Here is a 24499-nt window from a genome sequence, read left to right as displayed (position 1 = left end):
TGTGTTGGTTGTAGATGCAAATGACGCATTTTACTTGTGACAATTGAGTCTCATCTTTATTATACGAAAGGTTTATAAGCTAATCCTATAGACCTCTTGTACAATAAAGCTGAACTCTGGATTTCTCTGCCAACCTCATTGTAGCCTTTTTGTATTGTTTACCTGCACTGCAATTTGTAACTGCAACACTATGTTCTGCATTCCACTGCTGCTGTTCCCTTTGTACAACCAAGTTCAAGTTTAATTGTCATTCAACCACACATGAATACTGCCAAACAAATCAGTGTCACTTCAGGGCCAAGGTGCAAAAACACGGTACCATCAGCACACAGCACAAGGCACATATAAGCCAGCAGTAAGATACACAAAAATATATATAGGCCTAGTCTCCAAGTCCATGAATGTTGCAGCAGTCTTCAGTCAAACACAATACAGCTTGTCTTCTGCCGAGCGAACACCAGAGGGCAGCACCGACTCCAGCATGGACACCTCGCCACATCACCTCCTGCACACTGGTGGAGAGTAACAACTCCGACGCCTCTCCCTAGGTGGCTGGAAACTGTAGTTTTAGGCCTCATCCTCGGTATGATTGAGGCCGCGCAGCTCCCATGCCATTCGCCAGTAAACCAGTGAATTGGACTTGGAGCAATCCATATTAACAATGTTCAACAGGGTCTTGCGATCGCAAGAACCTCGATCTACTTATAAACACAAGAGATTGTGCAGAAGCTGGGAATTCAGAGCAACACACACAAAATGCTGGCGGAACTCAGCAGGTCAGGCAGCACCTGTAGAAATGAATAAACAGTTGACGTTCCAGGCCGAGACCCTTCTTCAGGACTGGAAAGGAATCCAAACCAGATTTAAAATCGCTGGCACGTTGTGAATGTTGTTGTTTTGCAGATGCAGTACACTGCAATACGTAATAATAAAAATGATAAGTTATAATAATATATTAAAAATAAATTAAGTAAGTCATGCTAAAGCAGAAGGAAAAAATTAGTGAGGAAGCACTCCTGGGTTCATTGTCCTTTCAGAGATGTGAAGGTGGGGGGGGGGGGGGAAGATGCCAGAATAAGAAGGTGGTGGGTGGTGGGGCAGGCCAGGGGGGTGACAGGTGAAGCCAGGAGGGTGGGGAAGGGGGGGAGGAGATGTGACAGGCAGAAGAAGTAAAACAAAATGTTTTACTCTTTTCCACTGATGCTGTTGAGTTTATCTGTGTGTGTGATACATTTGGAATGATCTGTATAGGCGGCATGCTGGATCTACCGATTATCAATTGACCTATTTGGCTGTTGTATCCAGGACCATGGAGCTCCTAGTCACCAGAAGGTCATAGAGTCACAGCACAGAAACAGGCCCCAAGCTGTGATTCTGTCTGATCCTATTGACCATCACCCTCCATATCCTTCCCATCCATGTCCTTATCCAAACTTTTTTTTAAACATCTCTTTATTGCTTTTACACAATGAAAACACATTAGATCATCCATAGGTTTGAAAATGCAACAAAGTTAAAGAAAAAGGGAAAAAGAACATAAGAAATAAAAAAACACACACACACAAAAGCAAACACCCCACCATTATAAAAGCAGTCAATTCAGTTCGTTGTTTTCATCATCCTGAATACTGTTCTCCAGAAACTTGTAGAAACTGTCCCAAATTTCCCGAAATTTGCCAAGTTTGTTTTTTGTGATGTAGCTTATCTTTTCTACAGCAAGATAAGAAGTCATTCCTTTCAGCCGTTGTGAGAGTCCACTGGTTGTTGGTTTCTTCCATAAATGGGCTATGCAGCATTTGGCTTCCAGAAAACAAATGTTAAGCAGAGACCTTACATTTTTGGAGGTTACAAAGTCCTTTGTTCAGAATACATAACTTAGGATCAAGGGGCACCTTTTTTCCAATATCTGACTTATCAAATCCAGCACCTTCTTCCAGAAGCAGATTATGTGGGGGCACTCCCACATACAATGGAACAGAGACCCCTTTTGGTGATTACATTTATTGCATGTGTCTGGAATGTTGGGGTTAAAGTGATGCAACCTGACTGCAGTAATGTACTGTCTGGTTATCCATTTGTATTGTAGTCATTTAGAATGAGTGTTCACTGATTGGGTTTGAACTAAGGAACAAGCTTCTGACCACTCTTTTTCTGACAGATTCTCATGCAAATCAGTTCTCCATGCTTGTAGTATGTTGCTTGATGACTCATTACATTTACTTGCAAACAAATTGTATAATACAGACACGTGTCCCCTGGCTTCAGACAATTTCAGAGTGATGTCTTCTAGTGAAGATAAAGGAGGGAGTTTCAAACTGTAACCTTGCCTGGACATAATAAAACTTCACAACTGAAGGTATTTAAAAGAAGTGTTTTGTTGGAATTCCATATGTGGCCTTGAGTTCTTCAAATGACATAAGTGTATTGCCATTATAAAGATCAGACACCTTAGCTCTGCCTTGAGTCTGCTCTGCCGGGCTGGAGCCATCATTACCAAAGATAGGAGTAACTGGGATAACTGTGATGTCTCTCCCAAATACGCAACAGCATCGTGCCAAACCATCATTGTATTTTTTAGGAAGGGGTTTTTTAGTTTGCTTGACCAGTTTTTTCTTATCTGCTGAATACATATACAGATCTAGAGGGACATCGATTGACTGGGATTCCATTGAGACCCAAGTAGGGGAGTGATCCTTAACAAAGTAGAACATTCTTGCTCTAATTTGGGCCGCCCAGAAATACCATATAAGATTTGGTAGCTGTAAGCCGCCTCTATTACACGGCAGATATAACAGGGAAAGCCTGAGTCTTGGATGTCTATTATTCCAGATGAAATTAGAAACAATTTTCTTTAACAAATAAAAGAAAGATGATGGAGAAGAAAGTGGAATAGATTGGAAAAGGTACAGGAACTTCAGTAAAATTGACATCTTTAGAATGTTTATGCGTCCAATTAAAGATATGGACAATTTCGTCCATCTGTTTATAAGTTGAATAGCTGAGTCTGTGAGAGGGTTATAATTAATTGGGATAATTTTATCAGTAGTAGGAGTAATTTTAACACCCAGATAGGTAAAACCCTGTTCTGACACCACAAATGGAGTTTGAAGTGGGAGAATTGAGTCTCCCCCACTATTATCTATGAATAATATTGCAGATTTGTTGTTGTTTATTTTATAGCCTGCAAAAGTACCAAAAGTACTTATCAGGTCAATTAAGGCAGGTAATGTTTGTTTTAAGTTGGAGCAAAATGAAATTACATCATCCGCATACAGGGCTATGCGATGTTCTATATCTCCTATAGTTATTCCTGCTATGTTAGTCTGTTTTCGAATTGCCAGAGCAAGTGGCTCAATAGCCAGGATAAACAGGAGGAGAGATAGGGGGCAGCCCTGTCTTGTTCCCTGTTGGAGTTTAAAAGGTGCCGAGAAAAAGCCCGTTAGTTAAAATTTCAGCCTGTGGGTTAGAATAAAGAAGCTGTATCCACCTTAGAAATTTCCCCCTATACCAAATCTTTCTAAAACTTTAAATAGATACTGCCACTCCACTCTGTCGAAGGCTCAAACTTCTTTCAAATGTTGAAATCAAACCCCATCCACCACTTCTGCTGGCAGCTCGTTCCGCATTCTCACCAGCCTCGGAGTGAAATAGTTCCCCTTCCTCCCATGACCTCTAGATCTAGTCTCAGTCAGAAAATCCAGCTGGCATTTACCCTATAATAATTTTGTAAACCTTTATCAAATCTTTCTGCAACCTTCTAGATTCTAGATGGACCCACTGACCCTGCACAGCCTTGGGGTGTGATAGGAAACCAGACATCCAGGGGAAACTCACATGGCCACAGGAGAACATGAAAACCTCACACACACACTGATATACACACACACACACACAGACACAGACACACACTCAAATCTATTTAATTTTTAATTATTCAGAGCTACACCGTGGAGCAGGCCCTACTGACCCTTCGAGCCTCACCACCTGGCATCCCACAGATGTAACCCTGGCCTATTCACGGGACAATTTACATTGGCCAATTAACCTACAAACCCATCCACCTTTGGACAGTGGGTGGAAACCAGAGCGCCCGGAGGAAACCCACGTGGTCACGGGAGGGCGTACAAACTCCTCACAGACACTGCTGGAATTCCAACACCCAGAGCTGTGATAACACTGCGCTAACCGCGGTGCCACCACGGCGGCTCACGGCGACCTGGGTCACTGGAAACGTGATCCCCATGAGCTGCTGCTCGACTCTGCAGGCTGCCCCCAAGCCTCTTAAAGCTGGAGGAGGTTGACGAGACCTCCATAATGCTCTAGAAAACGACCGGGTGTTGTGCATAGGTGTTGCAGACCACCCTTATGAACAGACGTCCTTATGAAGAACATTTAAAGCATAGAGCAAAACAGGCCCTTCAGCCCACAATGTTGTGCTAACCCTTTAACTTACTCCAGGATCAATCTAACCCTTTCCTCCCACATAGCCCTCCACTTATCTAAGAGTCTCCTAAGTGTATCTGCACGTTCCACACACTCTCTGACCTCCCCTCTGTCCTCTCTTCCAATCACCTTAGAGTTATGTCCTCTCATATTAGCTGTTGCTGTCCTGGGGAAAAGGCGCTGACTATCCACACTCTCTCTATGCTATATGCTACTGAGAACATATCTCTTTTCCTTCCACATAGAGACACCACACAGTAGCAGGTCCTTCCGGCCCAACAAGTCCGCACTGCCCGATTTCTCCCATGTGACCAATTAGCCCGCTGTGGGAGGAGCAGCCGGGTGAAACACACGCGATCACGGTGAGAACGTACCAACTCCTTGCAGACAGCGGCGGGGACTGAACCCGGTGTAGAGCACTGTGATATTGTTACACTAACTGTTACACTAATACACTGTTCACGGTACCGTAGCGGTCTCTGGTCTACTGTTGGAGGCTCCAGTCCATGTACTTATTGGAGTGACACTAACTGGAGATTGTCCTTGCATTGTTTTCTGGTTTAATGAAATGAAGTCTTTATAATTTTCCAGCAGAAAGAACAATTTTTTCTGGACCAACTTGCATTAGAAAGCCCAAGGGAACTCGTGCCCTCGCTTCTCAAATTAATTGGGACTTAACCCCAACAGTCGATCCATCTCAGGTAGGCCCAAGGGCAGATGTGACTCCAGATTTGTCCGGAGCGTGGGGCAGCTGTGGGGGGTCGTCCAGACTGACTGCGTGCTGACCCCATTTCAGGGCAGGTGTCAGGCCTGCCACGCTGCAATCGTCACCGTCTTCGACTTGCTGAGACGCTACCGAACTGTCCCGTCTGTCAAGGCAGCGGGGGAATCACTCCTTGTCCCCCAGGGTGATATCCCAAACTCTGCTATACCTGTTCCTGAGGTACACTGTCCTGGTTCTTCCGGATCACCAGCCTAACTGGGCCCGCCGGTTGCGATTTGATCAGATTCCAAGCTTCATAACAAGTGCGATCACGACAGTCTTCTCCGTTAACCCGCAGCAGCTCGTCTCCCTGCTGGATCAAGCCACTGTTTTCTGCTATCCCACCTGGAAAAGAGGAGCCCAGGTTAAAAAATTCCGTCCTTTTCTGCCCTAGATCCCCAGGAACGAACAGCTCAGAAACCAAAATGGTGGTGGAGATGAAGCACAAGATCTTAAGGTTTAAGGGCAGAATTAGACCATTCAGCTCATGATGTCTGCTCCACCATTCCACCACAGCTGATGTATTAACCCTTCAACCCCATCCTCTCTGTAACCTTTGACACCCTTACAAATCAAGAACCCATTGACCTCCACTTTAAATATAACTAATGACTGGACTGTTTATTCACCTCCATAGATGCTGCCTGACCTGCTGAGTTTCTCCTGCATTTTGTGTGTGCTCCCATTTTCCTCCATCCCTTCTCTTCCTCCCCATTTGTCTCTCTGCCCTCCCTCTTCCACAATGCCCCCTCTTCTTCTCTGTCTTCTTCTGAACACGTTCATTACCTCCAACCCTTCTTCTCCCCCATCACTCCTTCTCTGGCTCCCTCTCTCCCTCAAACCTTACATGTACAGCTTCCAGCTCATTCTCTACATCTCAGTATAAGACCACAAGACATAGGAACAGAATTAGGCCATTTGGCCCATTGAGTCTTCTCCAAAAGGATCATAGTTGATCCTTTTTTCTCCTCCTCAGTCCCACTCCCTAGCCTTCTCCCCATAACCTTTGATGCCATGGTCAATCAAGAACTGATCAACCTCCGCCTTAGATACACCCAACAACCTGACCTCCACGGCTGCCTGTGGTAACATTTCCATGAATTCACCACCCTCTGTCTAAAGAAATTTCTCTACATCTCTGTTTTAAATGGACTCGCTTATATTCTGAGGCTGTGCCCCCCTGTCCTAGACTCCTCCACCATGTGAAACATCCTCCCCACATCTACTCTGTCCAGGCTTTCAACATTCAAGAAGTTTCAATGAGATCCCCCCTCATCCTCCTAAATTCTAGCAAGTAGAGACTCAGAGCCATCAAATGTTCCTCATAGATAATCCTTTCATTCCCGGAATCATCCTCGTGAACCTCCTCTGGACCCTCTCCAATGCCAGCACATCTTTTCTCAGATGAGGGGCCCAAAACTGTTCACAATACTCAGGGTGATGTCTTATAAAGCCTTAGCATCACATCTCTTCTCTTGTGATCTAGACCTCTTGAAATAAATGCTAAAATTGAATTTACCTTCCTCACCACCAACTCAACCTGCAAGTTAACCTTTAGGATGTTCAGCACCAGGACTCTCAGGTCCTTTACATCTCAGATTTTTGGACTTTCTCCCCGCTTAGAAAATAGTCTGCAGATTATTTCTTCTGCCAAAGTGCATTTTCCAACACTGTATTTTATTTGCCATTTTCTTGCCCGTTCTCCTAATCTGTCTAAGTCCTTCTGCAGCCTACCTGTTTCCTCAACACTACCTGCCCCTCCGCCAATCTTCAAATCATCTGCGAACTTGGCAACAAAGCCATCTATTCCATCATCTAAATTATTGATACACAGCATAAAAAGAAGTGGCACCAACACTGACCCCTGAGGAACACCACTAGTCACTGGCAGCCAAGCAGGAAAAGCTCCTTTTATTCCCACTCGCTGCCTCCTACCAATCAGCCAATGCTCTAACCATGCCAGTAACTTTCCTGAAATACCATGGGCTCTTAACTTGGTAAGCAGCCTCACATGTGGCACCTTGTCAAAGACCCTCTGTAAGTCCAAATATACAACATCCACTGCATCCCCTTTATCTATCCTACTTGCATTCTCCTCAAAGAATTCCAACAGGTTCATCCGGCAAGACTTTCCCTTAAGGAAACCATGCTGGCTTTGTCCTTTTCTGTCCTGTGTCACCAAGTACTTGATAACCTCATTCTTAACAATTGACTCCAACCACTGAGATCAGGCTAACTGGTCTATAATTTCCTTTCTGCTGCCTCCCTCCTTTCTTGAAAAGTGGAGTGACATTTGCAATTTTCCAGTCCTCTGGCACCATGCCAGAGTCCAATGATTTTTGAAAGATCATTACTAAAGCAGGTGGAGCTCGTCAGCCTTGGACAGCAGCTCACCTAGGAGAAGGAAAACTCCGATTTTAAAACCCCGCTGTCTTGCGGCCATACCCACCCACGGGAAAGGCTTCTGGAGTAAACCCCGAGGAAGAAATCCAGAGCCGGGTTCCTTAAGGCAGTTTGATGTTGTTTCCAACTTCACTCTGGCAACCTTGGCAACAATACTGGTGCCTGTATCGAAACTTGCCTTTCCCTTGGACTATATCAGTGACGTGGACAGGGGAACCCGCTGCATGGGCAACAGCCGGTTCTTCAAATCTTCCCACCTTGGAGAGGACACGGTCCACCAGAGGCGCAAACCCGTGATCCTCTGGAATCAATAGCTGCCTACGGATTAATAATGCCTCCATAATCTCTACCGCCTATTCTTTCAGAACCCTATGGTGCAGTTCATCTGGTCTGGGTGACTTATGTACCTTTAGGTCTTTCAGCTTTCTGAGCAACTTCTCCCTTGTAATAATAACTGTACTCACTTCTCTCCCCTCACACCTTTCAACACCTGACTGATGCAAAATACTCATTTAGTTCATCTGCCATCTCCTTGTCCCCGTTATTATTTATCCAGCTTCATTTTCAACTGGTCCTATATCCACTCTCATCTCTCTTATTTTTTTAGATATTTGAAAAACTTCTTCTATCCACCTTGATATTGTTTGATAGTTTGCTTTCGTATTTCATCTTTTCCCTCTTAATGATTCTTTTAGTTGCTTTCTATAGGTTTTTAAGAGCTTCCCAATCCTCTATCTTCCCACTAATTTCTGCTTTGCTGTATGCCCTCTCTTTTGATTTTTCATTAGTTTTGACCTCCCTTGAAAGCCACAGTTAGAAACATAGAAAACCTGCAGCACAATACAGGCCCTTTGGCCCACAAAGTTGTGCCGAACATGTCCCTACCTTAGAAATTACTATTTTTCTAAGCTCCATGTACCCATCCAATAGTCTCTTAAAAGACCCCATCATATCCACCTCCACCACCATTGACGGCAGCCCATTCCACAGACTCACCACTCCCTGAGTAAAAAACTTACCGCTGACATCTCCTCTGTACCTACTCCCCAGCACCTTTAACCTGTGTCCTCTTGTGGCAACCATTTCAGCCCTGGGAAAAAGCCTCTGACTATCCACACAATCAATGCCTCTCATCACCTTATACACCTCTATCAGGTCACCTCTCATCCTCCGTCGCTCCAAGGAGAGAAGGCTAAGTACATTCAACCTATTCTCATAAGGCATGCTCACCAATCCAGGCAACATCCTTGTCAATCTCGTTTGCACACCTTCTATGGCTTCCACATCCTTCCTGTAGTGAGGCGACCAGAGCTAAGCACAGTACTCCAAATGGGGTCTGACTAGGGTCCGATATAGCTGCAACATTACGTCTCAGCTCCTAAATTCAACTCCAGGATTGATGAAGGCCAATACACCATATGCCTTGTTAACCACAGAGTCAACCTGCACAGCTGCTTTGAGCGTCCTATGGACTCGGACCCCAAGATCCCTCTGATCCTCCACACTGCCAAGAGTCTTACCATTAATACTACATTCTTCCATCATATTTGACCTACCAAAATGAATCACTTCATTATCTGGGTTGAACTCCATCTGCCACTTCTTAGCCCAGTTTTGCATCTTATCAATGTCCCGCTGTAACCTCTGACAGCCCTCCACACTATCCACAACAACTCCAACCTTTGTGTCATTAGAAAATTTACTAACCCAACCCTCCACTTCCTCATCCAGGTCATTTATAAAAATCACAAAGAATAGGGGTCCCAGAACAGATCCCTGAGGCACTCCACTGGTCACCAACCTCCATGCAGAATATGACCCATCTACAACCACTCTTTGCCTTCTGGGGGCAAGCCAGTTGCTCTGCTGTCATCCCTGCCAGCAAATTTGCCTTCAAATTTTCTTTGGCCAACTCCTCTCTCATACCACTGAAATTTCCTTTACTGCTACGTCAGACTTTACTTTTACTCAACAAATTCACTCTCTTGAGATCCATTAACAACTTAGTTTTCCCAATCTACCCGCATATTAAAATCTCCTATGACTATCATAACATTGCTCTTTTGACAAGTCTTTTCTACTTCCCGTTCTAATCTGTAGTCCACATCCCAACTACTGTTTGGAGGCCTGTATATTACTGCCATCAGGGTCCTTTTACCCTTGCAGTTTCTTAACTCAACCCCAAGGATTCAATATCTTCTGATCCTATGTCACATCTTTCTAATAGGAGCAGAATTAGGCCACTCAAGTTTTCTCCTCAATTCCATCATAGCATTTCAGAGAGCGAGAGCTATCTGGATTCCCCTTCTCAAGTTAATCCAGCACCAGACCCTCCCATGGCCTAGGATTGGCTCTGAGCCTATACTCACTGGAGTTTAGAAGGATGAGGGTTAATCTCATTGAAATCTATTGAATATTGAAAGGCCTATATAGAATGGAGGAGGACAGGATTTTTCCTATCATGGAGGGATGTAGAACCAGAGGGCACAGCCTCACAATAGAATGATGTCCACTTAGAACAGAAATGAGGAGGAATTTCTCTAGCCAGAGAGTGGTGAATCTGTGGAGTTCATTGACACAGGCGGCTGTGGGGGGCCAAATCATTGAGTATACTTAAAGAGGAGGTTGATAGGTTCTTGATTAGTCAAGGTGTCAAAGGTAATGGGGAGAAGGCAGGTGAAAGGATAGAATGGCAGAGCAGACTCAATGGGCCAAATGGCCTAATTCTGCTCCTATGCCTTATGTTTGTGCTGTTACGATGTACAGTATGTCAGGCTGACTGTTCATTGGTACAGAGTCCCACCATTCTCCACGTTCCCTTCCTACCGATTGGAGATTCCCTTCCAACTCAGTTTGGTTGGGAACACTGTTGCTGATCGCTTCTGTTGTTTGCATGATTTGTTTTTTTCTTTCTCTGCGAATTTGGGGTTGGTCTTTATTTTAAAATTGGTTTCTTTTAGGTGTCTTGCTTTGCTACTGCCTGGAAGCAGACAGATTTCAAGATATATGACTTACACATTCTTTGATAATAAATGTACCTTGAATCTTTGAATCCTACCTGAGAAAACCTTTTTGATAGTGAGGGGTCGATCCCCTTGACTGGAATCCTTTCCGCCATCCAGGCTGAAGCCTAGGCCAGCATTATTTTTCTCCAGCTCCACAGTGATGCACTCTCCCAAGTTCTCTGTGGGAAGAGTACGCCAATCAAAACCTAGAGACCAGCTCTTCAAATAACTCCGCACCCCCCACCAAAACAAACAGCCCCTCACAAGCTCTGCAAAATAGGACGACATGGTAGTGAAGCAGTTTGCGTAACGCTATTACAGTGCCAGCGACCCGGGTTCAATTCCGGCATCCTCTGTGAGGAGTTTGTACGTTATCCCTGTGACCATGTGGGTTTCCTCCCACAGTCCAAAGATACATGGATTAGTAGGATAATTGGTCACATGAGTGTAATTGGGCAGCACAGGCTCATTGGACCGAAGGGCCGGTTACTGTTCTCCGTCTCTAAATAAATAAATAAATAAATTGAAAATTTATCGGCTCCCCAAGTACTATCCAGACACAGTGATCTTTCTGTGAACCAAATTCCTACTGTCCCATCCCATCTCCATGGCCCAAATGGGAACCAGCTCCCCAAATACTGTTCCAACATAGAGATTCCTCTTTAGAACTCAACTCCCCAAATATCATTCCAATACAGCCTGAGGGAACAATCTTCCAAATACTGACTCATTAAATAGACACCGTCCCGAGCACCTAGCGCCCAGTGCACAGTGTAATTTTGGGACTCAACTCAAACACTTTGTCCCAATTTGGAAACTCTCCTTGGGAAGTAATCCCTCCCCACCCCCAGCCCATTGGGAGAGGAAAGGGGTCCTTACCTGACACCTGGTCGCCATGATGCTCATTACTGGCACTGGCACCCCTGTGAACAGCTCTCTTCTCTGCTTTGGTCACCTTCCGCACCACAACGATAGCCTGCTTCGAAGGTCGAGCCTTGTGGAGGTGGGAGAGGGCCTCGCTGTGGGTGACGCCCTTGAGGGAGTATCCATTGATAGACAGGATCTCGTCTCCCTGCTCGATGGTACCCTCTTGGGCGGCCAGACCGTGTGGGAACACCTTGTGAGCCTGGTGGAGAGAGCAGTAGGTCTTAAGGAGGGAGAGGTCATCGCTCCGGGCATTACTGAGGGAGTTCTGCTTGTTCCTCAGTGTCGTTCTCCAGGAGAGACACTGTCACCTACTCCACGGCAGCTCAGTCACATCCACTGCTGAGGGGGGAGCGTTGCACTGTGGGAGGGGCGCTGAGGAGGGAGCATGTACTGTGGGAGGGATGGTGAGTGTGGAGCGCCGTACTGTGGGGGCGGTTAGGAGGAAGCACACACTTTGGGAGGGGTGGTAAGGAGGGAGCTCTGTGTTGTGGGAGGAGCAGTGAGGGGGGAGCGCATGCTGTGGGAGATGTCATGAGGAAGGAATGCCTTGCTATGGGAGGGGCAGTGAGGAGGGACCGTCTCACTGTGGGAGGGGTGGTGAGGAGGGACCGTCTCACTGTGGGAGGGGCGGTGAGGAAGGACCGTCTCACTGTGGGAGGGGTGGTGAGGAGGGGCCGTCTCACTGTGGGAGGGGTGGTGAGGAGGGGCTGTCTCACTGTGGGAGGGGTGGTGAGGAGGTAGCACGTGCTGTGGGAGGGGTGGCGAGGAGGGGCTGTCTCACTGTGGGAGGGGTGGTGAGGAGGGGCTGTCTCACTGTGGGACGGGTGGTGAGGAGGTAGCACGTGCTGTGGGAGGGGTAGTGAAGGAGGAAGTGCTGGGTTGTAGGAGGTCCTTTACTCTTGAAGTATTAATCCAAGGTAGGCAAGAGGAATTCCCCTTGCACAATGAAGTACCCCCTATCCTAGCACTTTTCCATAAAACCAAATGGTATTTACACCTTACAAAAATTTTCTTGTAAGAAAGAAATGAATTCTTTACAGGGTGGAGGGGGGGTGAAGTATTTTCCAGTGACCATTATCCCTCAACTAATATCCCAGGAACGGGTACTGCAGGTCATTACCACACTGTGGGATCTGACTGTGCTTCACACTTACAATAGGCCATTTGGTGCCTCGTGCCCACCCTGCCATCCAACAGGATTGGGGGTGACCCCTGACCCCAGCACTGCAGTTCCAACACCACCGGATCTCTTTACCACATACAGGTGTCATCGTCGGCGTGCGAGTACGGAGACGCACACGCTAGCACTTACGGTCACTGTCTTGTTCTCATGGTCCGCTCCACCCGCCATGCTAAAGCCGAGGCCTGCCCCCTCCTCCTTGTGCAGGACCACCACTCGGACCTCTTCTGGACACTGTGAACCAAACATAGAGAGAGAGAGAGAATTGGGATGGGGTTTCTAGTCTCACTGGTACAAAGTATGCTTAGAAGTTTTGTAAGCTGCCCGCAAAACATTGTGTGTTTCACCAGTGCCATCTTGAATCTTGAACAGAAAATCCTACAAAAAGTAGTGGATACGGCCCAGTGAATCGCAGGTAAAGCCGTCCCCAACACTGAGCGCGTCTACCTGGAGCACTGTCACAGGAAAGCAGCATCCCTGAGACCCCCAGCTCCAGACCACACTCTCAACTCACCACTGCCATCGGGAAAGAGGTACAGGAGCCTCAAGTCCCACACCACCAGGTTCAGGAACAGTTTCTACCCCTCAACCATCAGGCTCCTGAACCAGTGTGGATAACTTCACTCAACCTGTCACTGAAATGTTCCCACAACTTGTGGACTCACTTTTAAGGACTCCTCATCTCATTCTTGATATTTATCACTTCCTTATTATTTTAGTTCTTTTGGTATTTGCACAGTTTGTTGTCATTTGCACATGGGTTGTTTGTCCACCTCTGTCGCACACGGTGTTTCATCGAGTGTCTTTGCATCTATTGTGAATGCCCACAAGATGATGAATCCCAGGGTTGTATATGGTGACATGTATGCATTTTGATAATAAATTTACTCTGAACTTGGCAAGTATAAACGCACAGAGAGTCCCATCCAACAAACCGCCCCAGCTCCTGATCTCCATCAGTTCTCATTCTCCGCATTTGCAAATCCCCTTCCAGTCTTTCCCTACCTCCCTGTGACCCCCTGTCTCTACTACATTCTTCTTCCCATATTAGACTGGGTTAGATTAGCTTAATTTGCCACATGTACATCAAAACATACAGTGAAACGCATCAACAACCACATTGAAACATTCAGTGAAATTCATCATCTTGTGCCAAAGACCCACCCCGTCCAAGGATTGTGGTCACCTAAAACCACAGTGGCATAGTGGCTAGTGCAAGAGTTTTACAGCTCAAGATGTTCCACAGTTCAATCCCAGTAATAGGGGTTTGTATGTTCTCCCTGTGAGAATGCACGGGCTTTCTCCAGCTTCTTCCCACAGTCCAAAGACGTACTGGGTAGGTTAGTTGGTCGTTGTAAGTTGTCCTGTGATTAGACTAGGGTTAGATCGGCGGGTTGCTGGGCAGTTGGATAGAAGTGTATCTTAAAATAATAAAGTACAATTGTGGAGATTCTGATCTTTACAGATATTTCAACTGGAGATAGATAAATGAACCGGAATCGGAAAATACATGCAGTGGCCACTTTATTAGGCACACCTACTTGTTAATACAAATATCTAATCAGCCAATCGTGTGGCAGCAACTCTGTGCATAAAAGCATGCGGACACGGTCAAGAGGTTCAGTTGTTCCGACCAAGCATCAGAATGGGGAAGAAATGTGATCGAAGTGACTTTGATTATTGGTGCCAGACAGGGTGGTTTAAGTATTTTGGGAACTGCTGATCTCCTGGGATTTTCACGCACAACAGTCTCTACAGTTTACAGGGAATGGTGCAAAAAACTTTTAAAAAAACATCCAGTGAGCGAGCGGCAGTTCTGTGGGCGAAAACACGTTGTTAACGAGAGAGGTCAGAGGAGAATGGCCAGACTGGTTCAAGCTGACAGTAACTCAAGTAACCTCCCGTTACAACAGTGGTGCGCAGAAGAGATCTCTGAACACACATGTTGAACCTTGAAGTGGCTGTGCTACAGCAACAGGAGGCAACACCAGGTTCTACTCCTGTGACTAATACAGTGGCCACGGGGGGTAGCTTGTTATGGGAACCAATTATAGAATGTGTCTGACGTGATGCAGAAGGTTTCCCAGAAACACACACTCTGTGGCCACTTTAGTAGGTGCAGGAGGGAGCTAATGAAGTGGCCACTTGAGTTTAAATTTCTGAGCAATCGGGGACGGTTCTGGGACTAATACAGGGGAGCTGAAGTGGAGGGTAGCTCAGTGGGCCAGGCTTGAAGGGCTGAATGGCTCACTCCTGATCTTATTGTTGTTTGAGGGGAGGGTGCCCACTGGACCAAACAAGGTGCAGCCTCATGCTCTTTCACAACACTTCCGGCCTCCCAGATTCAGCAAACTGTGGTGCCTCTTCCTGTGTCTCAATCTGCCTTTTGCAAGAATTCCACAATGAGCGCTCTCCGTGGCCAAAGCAACACTTTCTGTGGGTTTGATACAGCTACAGTTGTTCTTATAAAACTTGCTCCTTCCCCCTCCCCCTGTGTTGTGGGGGGGGGGCAGTGACCAGCATGAGACCCAGGTTTATTATCTCCGGCATATTCGTGAAATTTGTTGTTTTGAGGCAGCAGTGCACTGCAGTTATAAAAAATTTACTCTAAGTCACGATAAGAAATGTTAAAGTTTAATAAATAGTTTGTATAAAAGGAGACCAAAATAGTGAGGTGGTGTACAAGGGAGTTCATGAATCTGATGGCAGAGGGGAAAGACCTGTCTTAGTGTGGGGGTTTTCTTTAAACTGCTTCCAATGTTTCTTTGTTTGGTGGCTGCCCATGGGTAAACGGATCTCAAGGTTGTATACTGTATAATCACTAAGATAATAAATGTACTTTGAAACTTTGAGTCTTCAGGCTCCTGTACCTCCTCACTACCCCTTTTGTACAACTTTTTAATAAAAATTAACTTATAACAATTTGGTCTGCTTGCATAGAACCACTGTCACAAAACAACAAGTTTCACAACTTATGTTAAGTCAGAGACATTAAACCTGATTCTGAGGTTGCCTGGTCCAACATGCATCAGTTCTGATAAAGGTAATTGGCCCAAAATGTCAACAGTTCCTTCCCTCATCAACCTGCTGAACCTCTCCAGCAGACTGTTGCCCCTGAGGAAACGCTCTTCTCAATGCACCTGACTAAATGTCTCTTGTCCCTGTTTACAACCACCCTTGTTCACTGTCGAACATTCTGACCGGTTACATCACCGTCTGGTCTGGAGGCCCCACTGCACAGGATCGGGGGAAAGAGCTGCAGAGGGTTGTAAGCTCAACCAGCTCCATCACGGGCTCTAACCTCACCAACATCAAGAACATCTTCAAAAGGTGATGTCTCAAAAAGGCGGCATCCATCATTAACGACCCCCCTCACCCAGGACATGCCCTCTTCTCATTGCTACCATCAAGGAGGAGGTACAGCAGTCTGAAGACACAAAACCAATGTTTCAGGATCAGCTTCTTTCCCTCTGCCATTGGATTTCTGAATGGACAATGAACCCATGAACACCTCCTCACAATTTTTTTGCTCTATTTTTGTACTACTTATTTGATTTTATATTAATGCATAGTTTTTATTATTCTGTATTGCAATGTACTCCTGCTGCAAAGTAACAGATCTCACACATTTGCCAGTGGTTCTAAAGCTGATTCTGAAGGATTGTGGGAAGGTGTTCGGGAAGAGACCGATGTAATTGTTCTACAGGACCTTGCAGAAACCTGATGGGATTCTTTTACTATAAACAAAGTTTATTCTGTTCTAAAAATAACTTAGGATGAGATGAGGCCTCTTGCTCCATCAATTCAGTTCCCACAGAACAACCTCAGATGGAGGGAGAGTTGAGTGTACCATTGCTGGTTTCAGAGAAAGACGGGAGCACAGGAACATAGAAAACCTACAGCACAATACAGGCCATTCAGCCCACAAAGCTGTGCTGAACATGTCCCTACCTTAGAACTACCTAGGCTTTACCCGCAGCCCTCTATTTTTCTAAGCTCCATGTATCCATCCAGGAGTCTTTTAAGAAAGACCCTATCGTATCCACCTCCACCACCATTGCCAGCAGCCCATTCCATGCACTCACCACTCTCTGAGTAAAAAACTTACTCCTGACGGCAACTCTGTACCTACTCCCCAGCACCTTAAACCTGTGTCCTCTTGTGGCAACCTTTTCAGCCCTGGGAAACAGCCTCTGACTATCCACGCAATCAATGCCTCTCATCATCTTATACACCTCTATCAGGTCACCTCTCATCCTCCATTGCTCCAAGGAGAAAAGGCCAAGCTCACTCAACCTATAAGGCATGCTTTGCAATCCAATATTTGGCGATTGTAGTGCTGACTCGCAGTGGACTGAAAAGCTTGAGCATGTAGATATTAAGGAAGAGGATGTGTTGGAGCTTTTGGAAAGCATCAAATTGGACAAGTCGCTGGGAGGCGAGGGTGGGAGATTGCTGAGCCTCTGGTGATGATCTTTGAATCATCAATGGGGACGGGAGAGGTTCCGGAGGATTGGAGGGTTGCAGATGTTGTTCCCTTATTCAAGAAAGGGAGTAGAGATAGCTCAGGGAGCAGTCTGTCCCATCTGGGCAGAGGGTCCCCAACTCACCTGCAAGGCCTCCTCCTCCAGGCACCTGACCTCGTCCAGCAGACGGTCGAGCTCGTCGGCGGGGATGAGCGAGACCACGGACATGGACGACATGTTGGAGGCCAGCGAGGCGGAGTGGTTGAGCCGCTCGTCTCTCCGTGAGTCGTCGTGGGTCTCCAGGCCGCACTCTCGGAGCTCTGCCAGGCTGGAGACAGACAGACTCGTCAAACGCGCCCTGTCCCGCCAGGCGCCAAACACCCTCCGACATCACCGACTCTCTCGAACATTCCTAGCGCCCCGAAGTGAGTTACAGCTGAGAAGCGATGGCGGGTGTGTTGGAGCCTGCGGTGGCCGTACCCCGGGATCGCATCGTTAAGATGACCCACTCCTGAACCTCGAGCTGCGCTCCTGATGTCGGGCAGTGAGGCGGGATGGCGGCACTATGGCGGCGAGGAGGGAGCGTCGACGGGCCGCGGAGAGGAATGTGCCGAAATGTAGGAGCAACGGCGGGGAGAGCGCCACACCGCAATGAGGGGAGACGAGGGAGCCCTACAAGGTGTGAGGCACATAAGCGAGGGAACACTGCACTCAGCTGTGCAGGTCGACGACGGAGTACACACAGTCGGAGGGTGGAGGGAAGAGGGAGAGGGAGAGGGGCTCCACACGGTGTGAGGTGAGGGGAGGGAGAGGGGCTCCACACGGTGTGAGGGGAGGGGAGGGAGAGGGGCTCCACACGGTGTGAGGTGAGGAGAGGGAGAGGGGCTTCACATGGTGTGAGGGGAGGGAGAGGGGCTCCACACGGTGTGAGGGGAGGGGAGGGAGAGGGGCTCCACACGGTGTGAGGTGAGGAGAGGGAGAGGGGCTTCACATGGTGTGAGGGGAGGGAGAGGGGCTTCACATGGTGTGAGGGGAGGGAGAGGGGCTCCACACGGTGTGAGGTGAGGAGAGGGAGAGGGGCTTCACATGGTGTGAGGGGAGGGAGAGGGGCTCCACACGGTGTGAGGGGAGGGGAGGGAGAGGGGCTCCACACGGTGTGAGGTGAGGAGAGGGAGAGGGGCTTCACATGGTGTGAGGGGAGGGAGAGGGGCTCCACACGGTGTGAGGGGAGGGAGAGGGGCTCCACACGGTGTGAGGTGAGGGGAGGGAGAGGGGCTTCACATGGTGTGAGGGGAGGGAGAGGGGCTCCACACGGTGTGAGGTGAGGGGAGGGAGAGGGGCTCCACACGGTGTGAGGGGAGGGAGAGGAGTTCCACACGGTGTGAGGTGAGGGGAGGGAGAGGGGCTCCACACGGTGTGAGGTGAGGAGAGGGAGAGGGGCTTCACATGGTGTGAGGTGAGGGGAGGGAGAGGGGCTCCACACGGTGTGAGGTGAGGAGAGGGAGAGGGGCTTCACATGGTGTGAGGTGAGGGGAGGGAGAGGGGCTCCACACGGTGTGAGGGGAGGGAGAGGGGCTCCACACGGTGTGAGGTGAGGGGAGGGAGAGGGGCTTCACATGGTGTGAGGTGAGGGGAGGGAGAGGGGCTCCACACGGTGTGAGGGGAGGGAGAGGGGCTCCACACGGTGTGAGGGGAGGGAGAGGGGCTTGAAACAGTGTGAGGGGAGGGAGAGGGGCTCGAAACAGTGTGAGGGGAGGGGAGAGGGAGTGGGGCTTCACATGGTGTGAGGGGAGGGAGAGGGGCTTCACACGGTGTGAGGGGAGGGAGAGGGAGAGGGGCTCCACACGGTGTGAGGGGAGGGAGAGGGAGAGGGGCGCCACACGGTGTGAGGGGAGGGAGAGGGGCTCGAAACAGTGTGAGGGGAGGGAGATGGGCTCCACATGGTGTGAGGTGAGGGGAGGGAGAGGGGCTTCACATGGTGTGAGGGGAGGGAGAGGGGCGCCACACGGTGTGAGGGGAGGGAGAGGGGCTCGAAACAGTGTGAGGGGAGGGAGATGGGCTCCACATGGTGTGAGGTGAGGGGAGGGAGAGGGGCTTCACATGATGTGAGGGGAGGGAGAGGGGCGCCACACGGTGTGAGGGGAGGGAGAGGGGCGCCACACGGTGTGAGGGGAGGGAGAGGGGCTCGAAACAGTGTGAGGGGAGGGAGATGGGCTCCACATGGTGTGAGGTGAGGGGAGGGAGAGGGGCTCCACATGGTGTGAGGTGAGGGGAGGGAGAGGGGCTCCACATGGTGTGAGGTGAGGGGAGGGAGAGGGGCTTCACATGGTGTGAGGGGAGGGAGAGGGGTGCCACACGGTGTGAGGGGAGGGAGAGGGAGAAGGGCTGCAGAAGGTGTGAGGGGAGGGGAGGGTAGAGAGGCTCCACACGGTGTGAGGGGAGGGGAGAGGGAGAGGGGCTTCACATGGTGTGAGGGGAGAGGGAGAGGGGCTTCACACGGGGTGAGGGGAGGGGAGAGGGAGAGGGGCTCCACATGGTGTGAGGGGAGGGAGAGGAGTTCCACACGGTGTGAGGGGAGGGAGAGGGGCTCCACACGGTGTGAGGGGAGGGAGAGGGGCTCGAAACAGTGTGAGGGGAGGGGAGAGGGAGAGGGGCTTCACATGGTGTGAGGGGAGGGAGAGGGGCTCGAAACAGTGTGAGGGGAGGGGAGAGGGAGTGGGGCTTCACATGGTGTGAGGGGAGGGAGAGGGGCTCCACACGGTGTGAGGGGAGGGAGAGGGAGAGGGGCTCCACACGGTGTGAGGGGAGGGAGAGGGAGAGGGGCGCCACACGGTGTGAGGGGAGGGAGAGGGGCTCGAAACAGTGTGAGGGGAGGGAGATGGGCTCCACATGGTGTGAGGTGAGGGGAGGGAGAGGGGCTTCACATGGTGTGAGGGGAGGGAGAGGGGTGCCACACGGTGTGAGGGGAGGGAGAGGGGCACCACACGGTGTGAGGGGAGGGAGAGGGGCTCGAAACAGTGTGAGGGGAGGGAGATGGGCTCCACATGGTGTGAGGTGAGGGGAGGGAGAGGGGCTTCACATGGTGTGAGGGGAGGGAGAGGGGCGCCACACGGTGTGAGGGGAGGGAGAGGGAGAGGGGCTGCAGAAGGTGTGAGGGGAGGGGAGGGTAGAGAGGCTCCACACGGTGTGAGGGGAGGGGAGAGGGAGAGGGGCTTCACATGGTGTGAGGGGAGAGGGAGAGGGGCTTCACACAGGGTGAGGGGAGGGGAGAGGGAGAGGGGCTCCACATGGTGTGAGGGGAGGGAGAGGAGTTCCACACGGTGTGAGGGGAGGGAGAGGGGCTCCACACGGTGTGAGGGGAGGGAGAGGGGCTCGAAACAGTGTGAGGGGAGGGGAGAGGGAGAGGGGCTTCACATGGTGTGAGGGGAGGGAGAGGGGCTCGAAACAGTGTGAGGGGAGGGGAGAGGGAGTGGGGCTTCTCATGGTGTGAGGGGAGGGAGAGGGGCTCCACACGGTGTGAGGGGAGGGAAAGGGAGAGGGGCGCCACACGGTGTGAGGGGAGGGAGAGGGGCTCGAAACAGTGTGAGGGGAGGGAGATGGGCTCCACATGGTGTGAGGTGAGGGGAGGGAGAGGGGCTTCACATAGTGTGAGGGGAGGGAGAGGGGTGCCACACGGTGTGAGGGGAGGGAGAGGGGCGCCACACGGTGTGAGGGGAGGGAGAGGGAGAGGGGCTGCAGAAGGTGTGAGGGGAGGGGAGGGTAGAGAGGCTCCACACGGTGTGAGGGGAGGGGAGAGGGAGAGGGGCTTCACATGGTGTGAGGGGAGAGGGAGAGGGGCTTCACACGGGGTGAGGGGAGGGGAGAGGGAGAGGGGCTCCACATGGTGTGAGGGGAGGGAGAGGAGTTCCACACGGTGTGAGGGGAGGGAGAGGGGCTCCACACGGTGTGAGGGGAGGGAGAGGGGCTCGAAACAGTGTGAGGGGAGGGGAGAGGGAGAGGGGCTTCACATGGTGTGAGGGGAGGGAGAGGGGCTCCACACGGTGTGAGGGGAGGGGAGGGAGAGGGGCTCCACGGTGTGAGGGGAGGGAGAGGGGCACCACACGGTGTGAGGGGAGGGAGAGGGGCTCGAAACAGTGTGAGGGGAGGGAGATGGGCTCCACATGGTGTGAGGTGAGGGGAGGGAGAGGGGCTCCACATGGTGTGAGGTGAGGGGAGGGAGAGGGGCTTCACATGGTGTGAGGGAGGGAGAGGGGCACCACACGGTGTGAGGGGAGGGAGAGGGACTCGAAACAGTGTGAGGAGAGGGAGAGGGGCTCGAAACAGTGTGAGGGGAGGGGAGAGGGAGTGGGGCTTCACATGGTGTGAGGGGAGGGAGAGGGGCTCCACACGGTGTGAGGGGAGGGGAGGGAGAGGGGCTCCACATGGTGTGAGGGGAGGGAGAGGGGCACCACACGGTGTGAGGGGAGGGAGAGGGGCTCGAAACAGTGTGTGGGGAGGGGAGGGAGAGGGGCTCCACACGGTGTGAGGAGAGGGAGAGGGGCACCACACGGTGTGAGGGGAAGGAGAGGGGCTCGAAACAGTGTGAGGGGAGGGGAGGGAGAGGGGCTCCACACGGTGTGAGGGGAGGGAGAGGGGCGCCACACGGTGTGAGGGGAGGGAGAGGGAGAGGGGCTGCAGAAGGTGTGAGGGGAGGGGAGGGTAGAGAGGCTCCACACGGTGTGAGGGGAGGGGAGAGGGAGAGGGGCTTCACACGGGGTGAGGAGATAGGGAGAGGGGCTCCACACGGTGTGAGGGGAGGGAGAGGGGTTCCACACGGTGTGAGGGGAGGGAGAGGGGCTCCACACCGTGTGAGGGGAGGGAGAGGGAGAGGGGCTCCACACGGTGTGTGGGGAGGGAGAGGGAGAGGGGCTCCACACGGTGTGCTCGAGATGACGGAGTGATGGTGTGGACAGAGTATGACTCCCTGCACGGAGAGCAGCGCAGGTCAGGATCAAACCTGTGTCTTGGGAGCAGAGAGGGGCCAAACGGTAGGCCTGGTGCCAGAGCCTCACCTGATGGAGTAACTCCTGTCCAGCTGGCTCACGTCGCTCTGTATCGTTAGCACAGACTCGTCTGACAGCGAGGCTTCATCATCGGAGCGGGGTATGGGAGACAGCGGTTCCCGATCCAGCGGGCCGTCCATGTCTACCGGGGATTGGTCCTTGGGGCTTCCCTCCACCATCTGGGGCTCCTCAGGACTTCCCTCTGCTGACTGAGGCTGGGGCTCAATCTCAGGGCTTCCCTTGATTGGTTGGTGCCCAATCTCAGGGCTTCCCTTAATTGGCTGGGGCTCAACCTCTGGGCTTGCCTCCACCGGCTGGGCCCCAGGCTCTGGCAGATCGTCCGCCCACCGTTCAGGTAAAGCAGACCCCATGGGTGCCTGGGCCCCAAATGCGGGTGTTTCTGTCGCCGGCTGCTGCTCGCCCTTTCCACCACCACGTCGCTGCCTCACGATCTGCTCAAACGACTGGATCTTCTGAAGCACCAGCGACTTCCAGTGCTCAGGCTGCTTCCTCACCGCGGGCTGGTCAGCGCCTGCGGTCTCCGTTTCCACCTTTCCCGGCCTGACGAAACTGGTGCACCGCCGCCGGATGCTCTCCGCCAACCCCCCGCCGCTCGGCCCTTTGCCTCGCTGCTGGCCCTCGCTCCGCTCCAGCACCCGCCAGAACTCGGAGGCGGACAGGCTGGAGGATCGACGGTGGCTGGCTCGTGACTCAGTGGCTGATCCCACCTCCTGGCAACTCATCTTCCTTAGGCCCTTGCTGCCTCCCTCTCCAATCCTATCCAGATTCCCCAGGACATTCCCACTCTCCGTGGGGCACACCTTGGCTTTGCAGTCCTTCTGAGACAGTTTGGCACTCGAGAAGGACCAGCCACGTTTGGACTCCATGGCTTGAGGGCAGAGAGTCTCTCTGATATCCTGGTAGAGCCTCAAGGAGAATGGAACTGTCTTCTGCCCACCAGCTCCGTTGTCAACTGTGAATCCCCTTCCGGATGGCCCAAGCTAGGCTCAGTCCTCAAGGTAGTCCAGCTCCAAATCCATGCAAAGTCGGTTCCTCAGCTTGCTGGATGCCGCGCATGGAAACGCGCACCTACAAAATTAAAGAAGTAACGTTGGGAGATAAAGAAACAGCCAAAGATAGACAAAAATATATATATATAATCAAGGGTACAGACATCTTTACATTAGCTGAGCTGGGATTTCAAGGCCCTGAGAACCTGAGAAAGATGAGCAGAGGCCAAAGAGGAGGGCACCACAGTAACATTCAGTTTAGCGTAACGCTTTACAACGACCAGCAGTCGAGGCTCAATTCCCACTCAGAGGCAATTCCTGCCCCCAGGGGTTTGTACGTTCTCCCCGTGACCGCGTGGGTTTCCTCCGGGTGCTCCGGTTTCCTCCCACATTCCAAAGACGTACAGGTTAGGGTTGGTAATTTGTAGGCATGCTGTGTTGGTGCCACTTGTGGGCTGCCCCCAGCACATCCTCAGACTGTGTTGTTTGTGCAAATGGCGCGTTTCACCGTCTGCTTCAATGTACATGTGAGGAATAAAGCCAATCTTCAAATGTTTATTCAGACCCGCATTTTGCTCTCCTGGCCAGAACTTGGGGTGATGGAGAGATACAGGCAAGGGTTTACCCAATCCACACCAGCTATCAATTTTTAAAAAGAGTCTTAGAGATACAACATGAAACACCACCCAGTACTAATCACCAACTTACCAATTAACCTGATAATTGGTACGTCTTTGGACTTTGGGAGAAAACTCACACTCACACGGGAAGGAACTTACAAGCTTAATTAGCTTGTAGAAAACTGGAGAAAAACTAGGCTGCCTGAAATTCGAAAGTTCAGTTGTCTCACCATTAGACTGTAAGCTACACAAGTGGAACGTGAGATGAGGAAGAAGTCTTGAACTTGAAACACGTTTCTTGTTCCACAGATATTGTATTTTATTTTTTATTTGTCAATCCTACACAGGCAGGCACCTTCCAGTCTCCACCCAGCTGACAGGAGTCACCTGCTGCTCATTCCAGACTCATCACCTGCAGCCTATTTAACCCCAGTCCTCACCCACAGACCTTGTTCACTCATCGAGCCAGCCAATTGCTCCAGCCTTCAGTTACCTTGTCATCTTTTCATGTTCAATATCTGTTTTTGTTTTGTGGTTTCTCGTGGCTTGTTATTTTGTGGTCTGTTAGTGAAGAATCCATCCAAGAGGACCATAACCTTGTTGTGGTTTGGAGGCTTGTGTGCCTCAGTGACCAGGAAAG

At 50.6% G+C, this 24499-nt stretch overlaps 1 protein-coding gene across 1 annotated transcript; it reads right to left on the bottom strand.

Annotated features, from left to right (window-relative positions):
* Positions 1-1216: 1216 nt before the first annotated feature.
* LOC140735707 (pro-interleukin-16-like) lies at positions 1217-23313 on the bottom strand. Its single transcript, XM_073061109.1, has 6 exons — positions 22239-23313; positions 17332-17515; positions 12854-12955; positions 11494-11740; positions 10668-10793; positions 1217-5551 (listed from the first exon to the last, which is right to left on the bottom strand). The coding sequence occupies exons 1-6, from the start codon at positions 23114-23116 to the stop codon at positions 5370-5372; spliced, it is 1719 nt and encodes a 572-aa protein (XP_072917210.1). The 5' UTR covers positions 23117-23313; the 3' UTR covers positions 1217-5369.
* Between the last annotated feature and the right edge of the window lie 1186 nt (positions 23314-24499).

The sequence above is a fragment of the Hemitrygon akajei genome, chromosome 11 (genome assembly GCF_048418815.1).
Source record: "Hemitrygon akajei chromosome 11, sHemAka1.3, whole genome shotgun sequence".
Lineage (NCBI taxonomy): Eukaryota > Metazoa > Chordata > Chondrichthyes > Myliobatiformes > Dasyatidae > Hemitrygon > Hemitrygon akajei.
The sequence above is the reverse complement of the archived record's forward strand: the minus strand, read 5'-3'. Positions and strand labels throughout refer to the sequence as shown.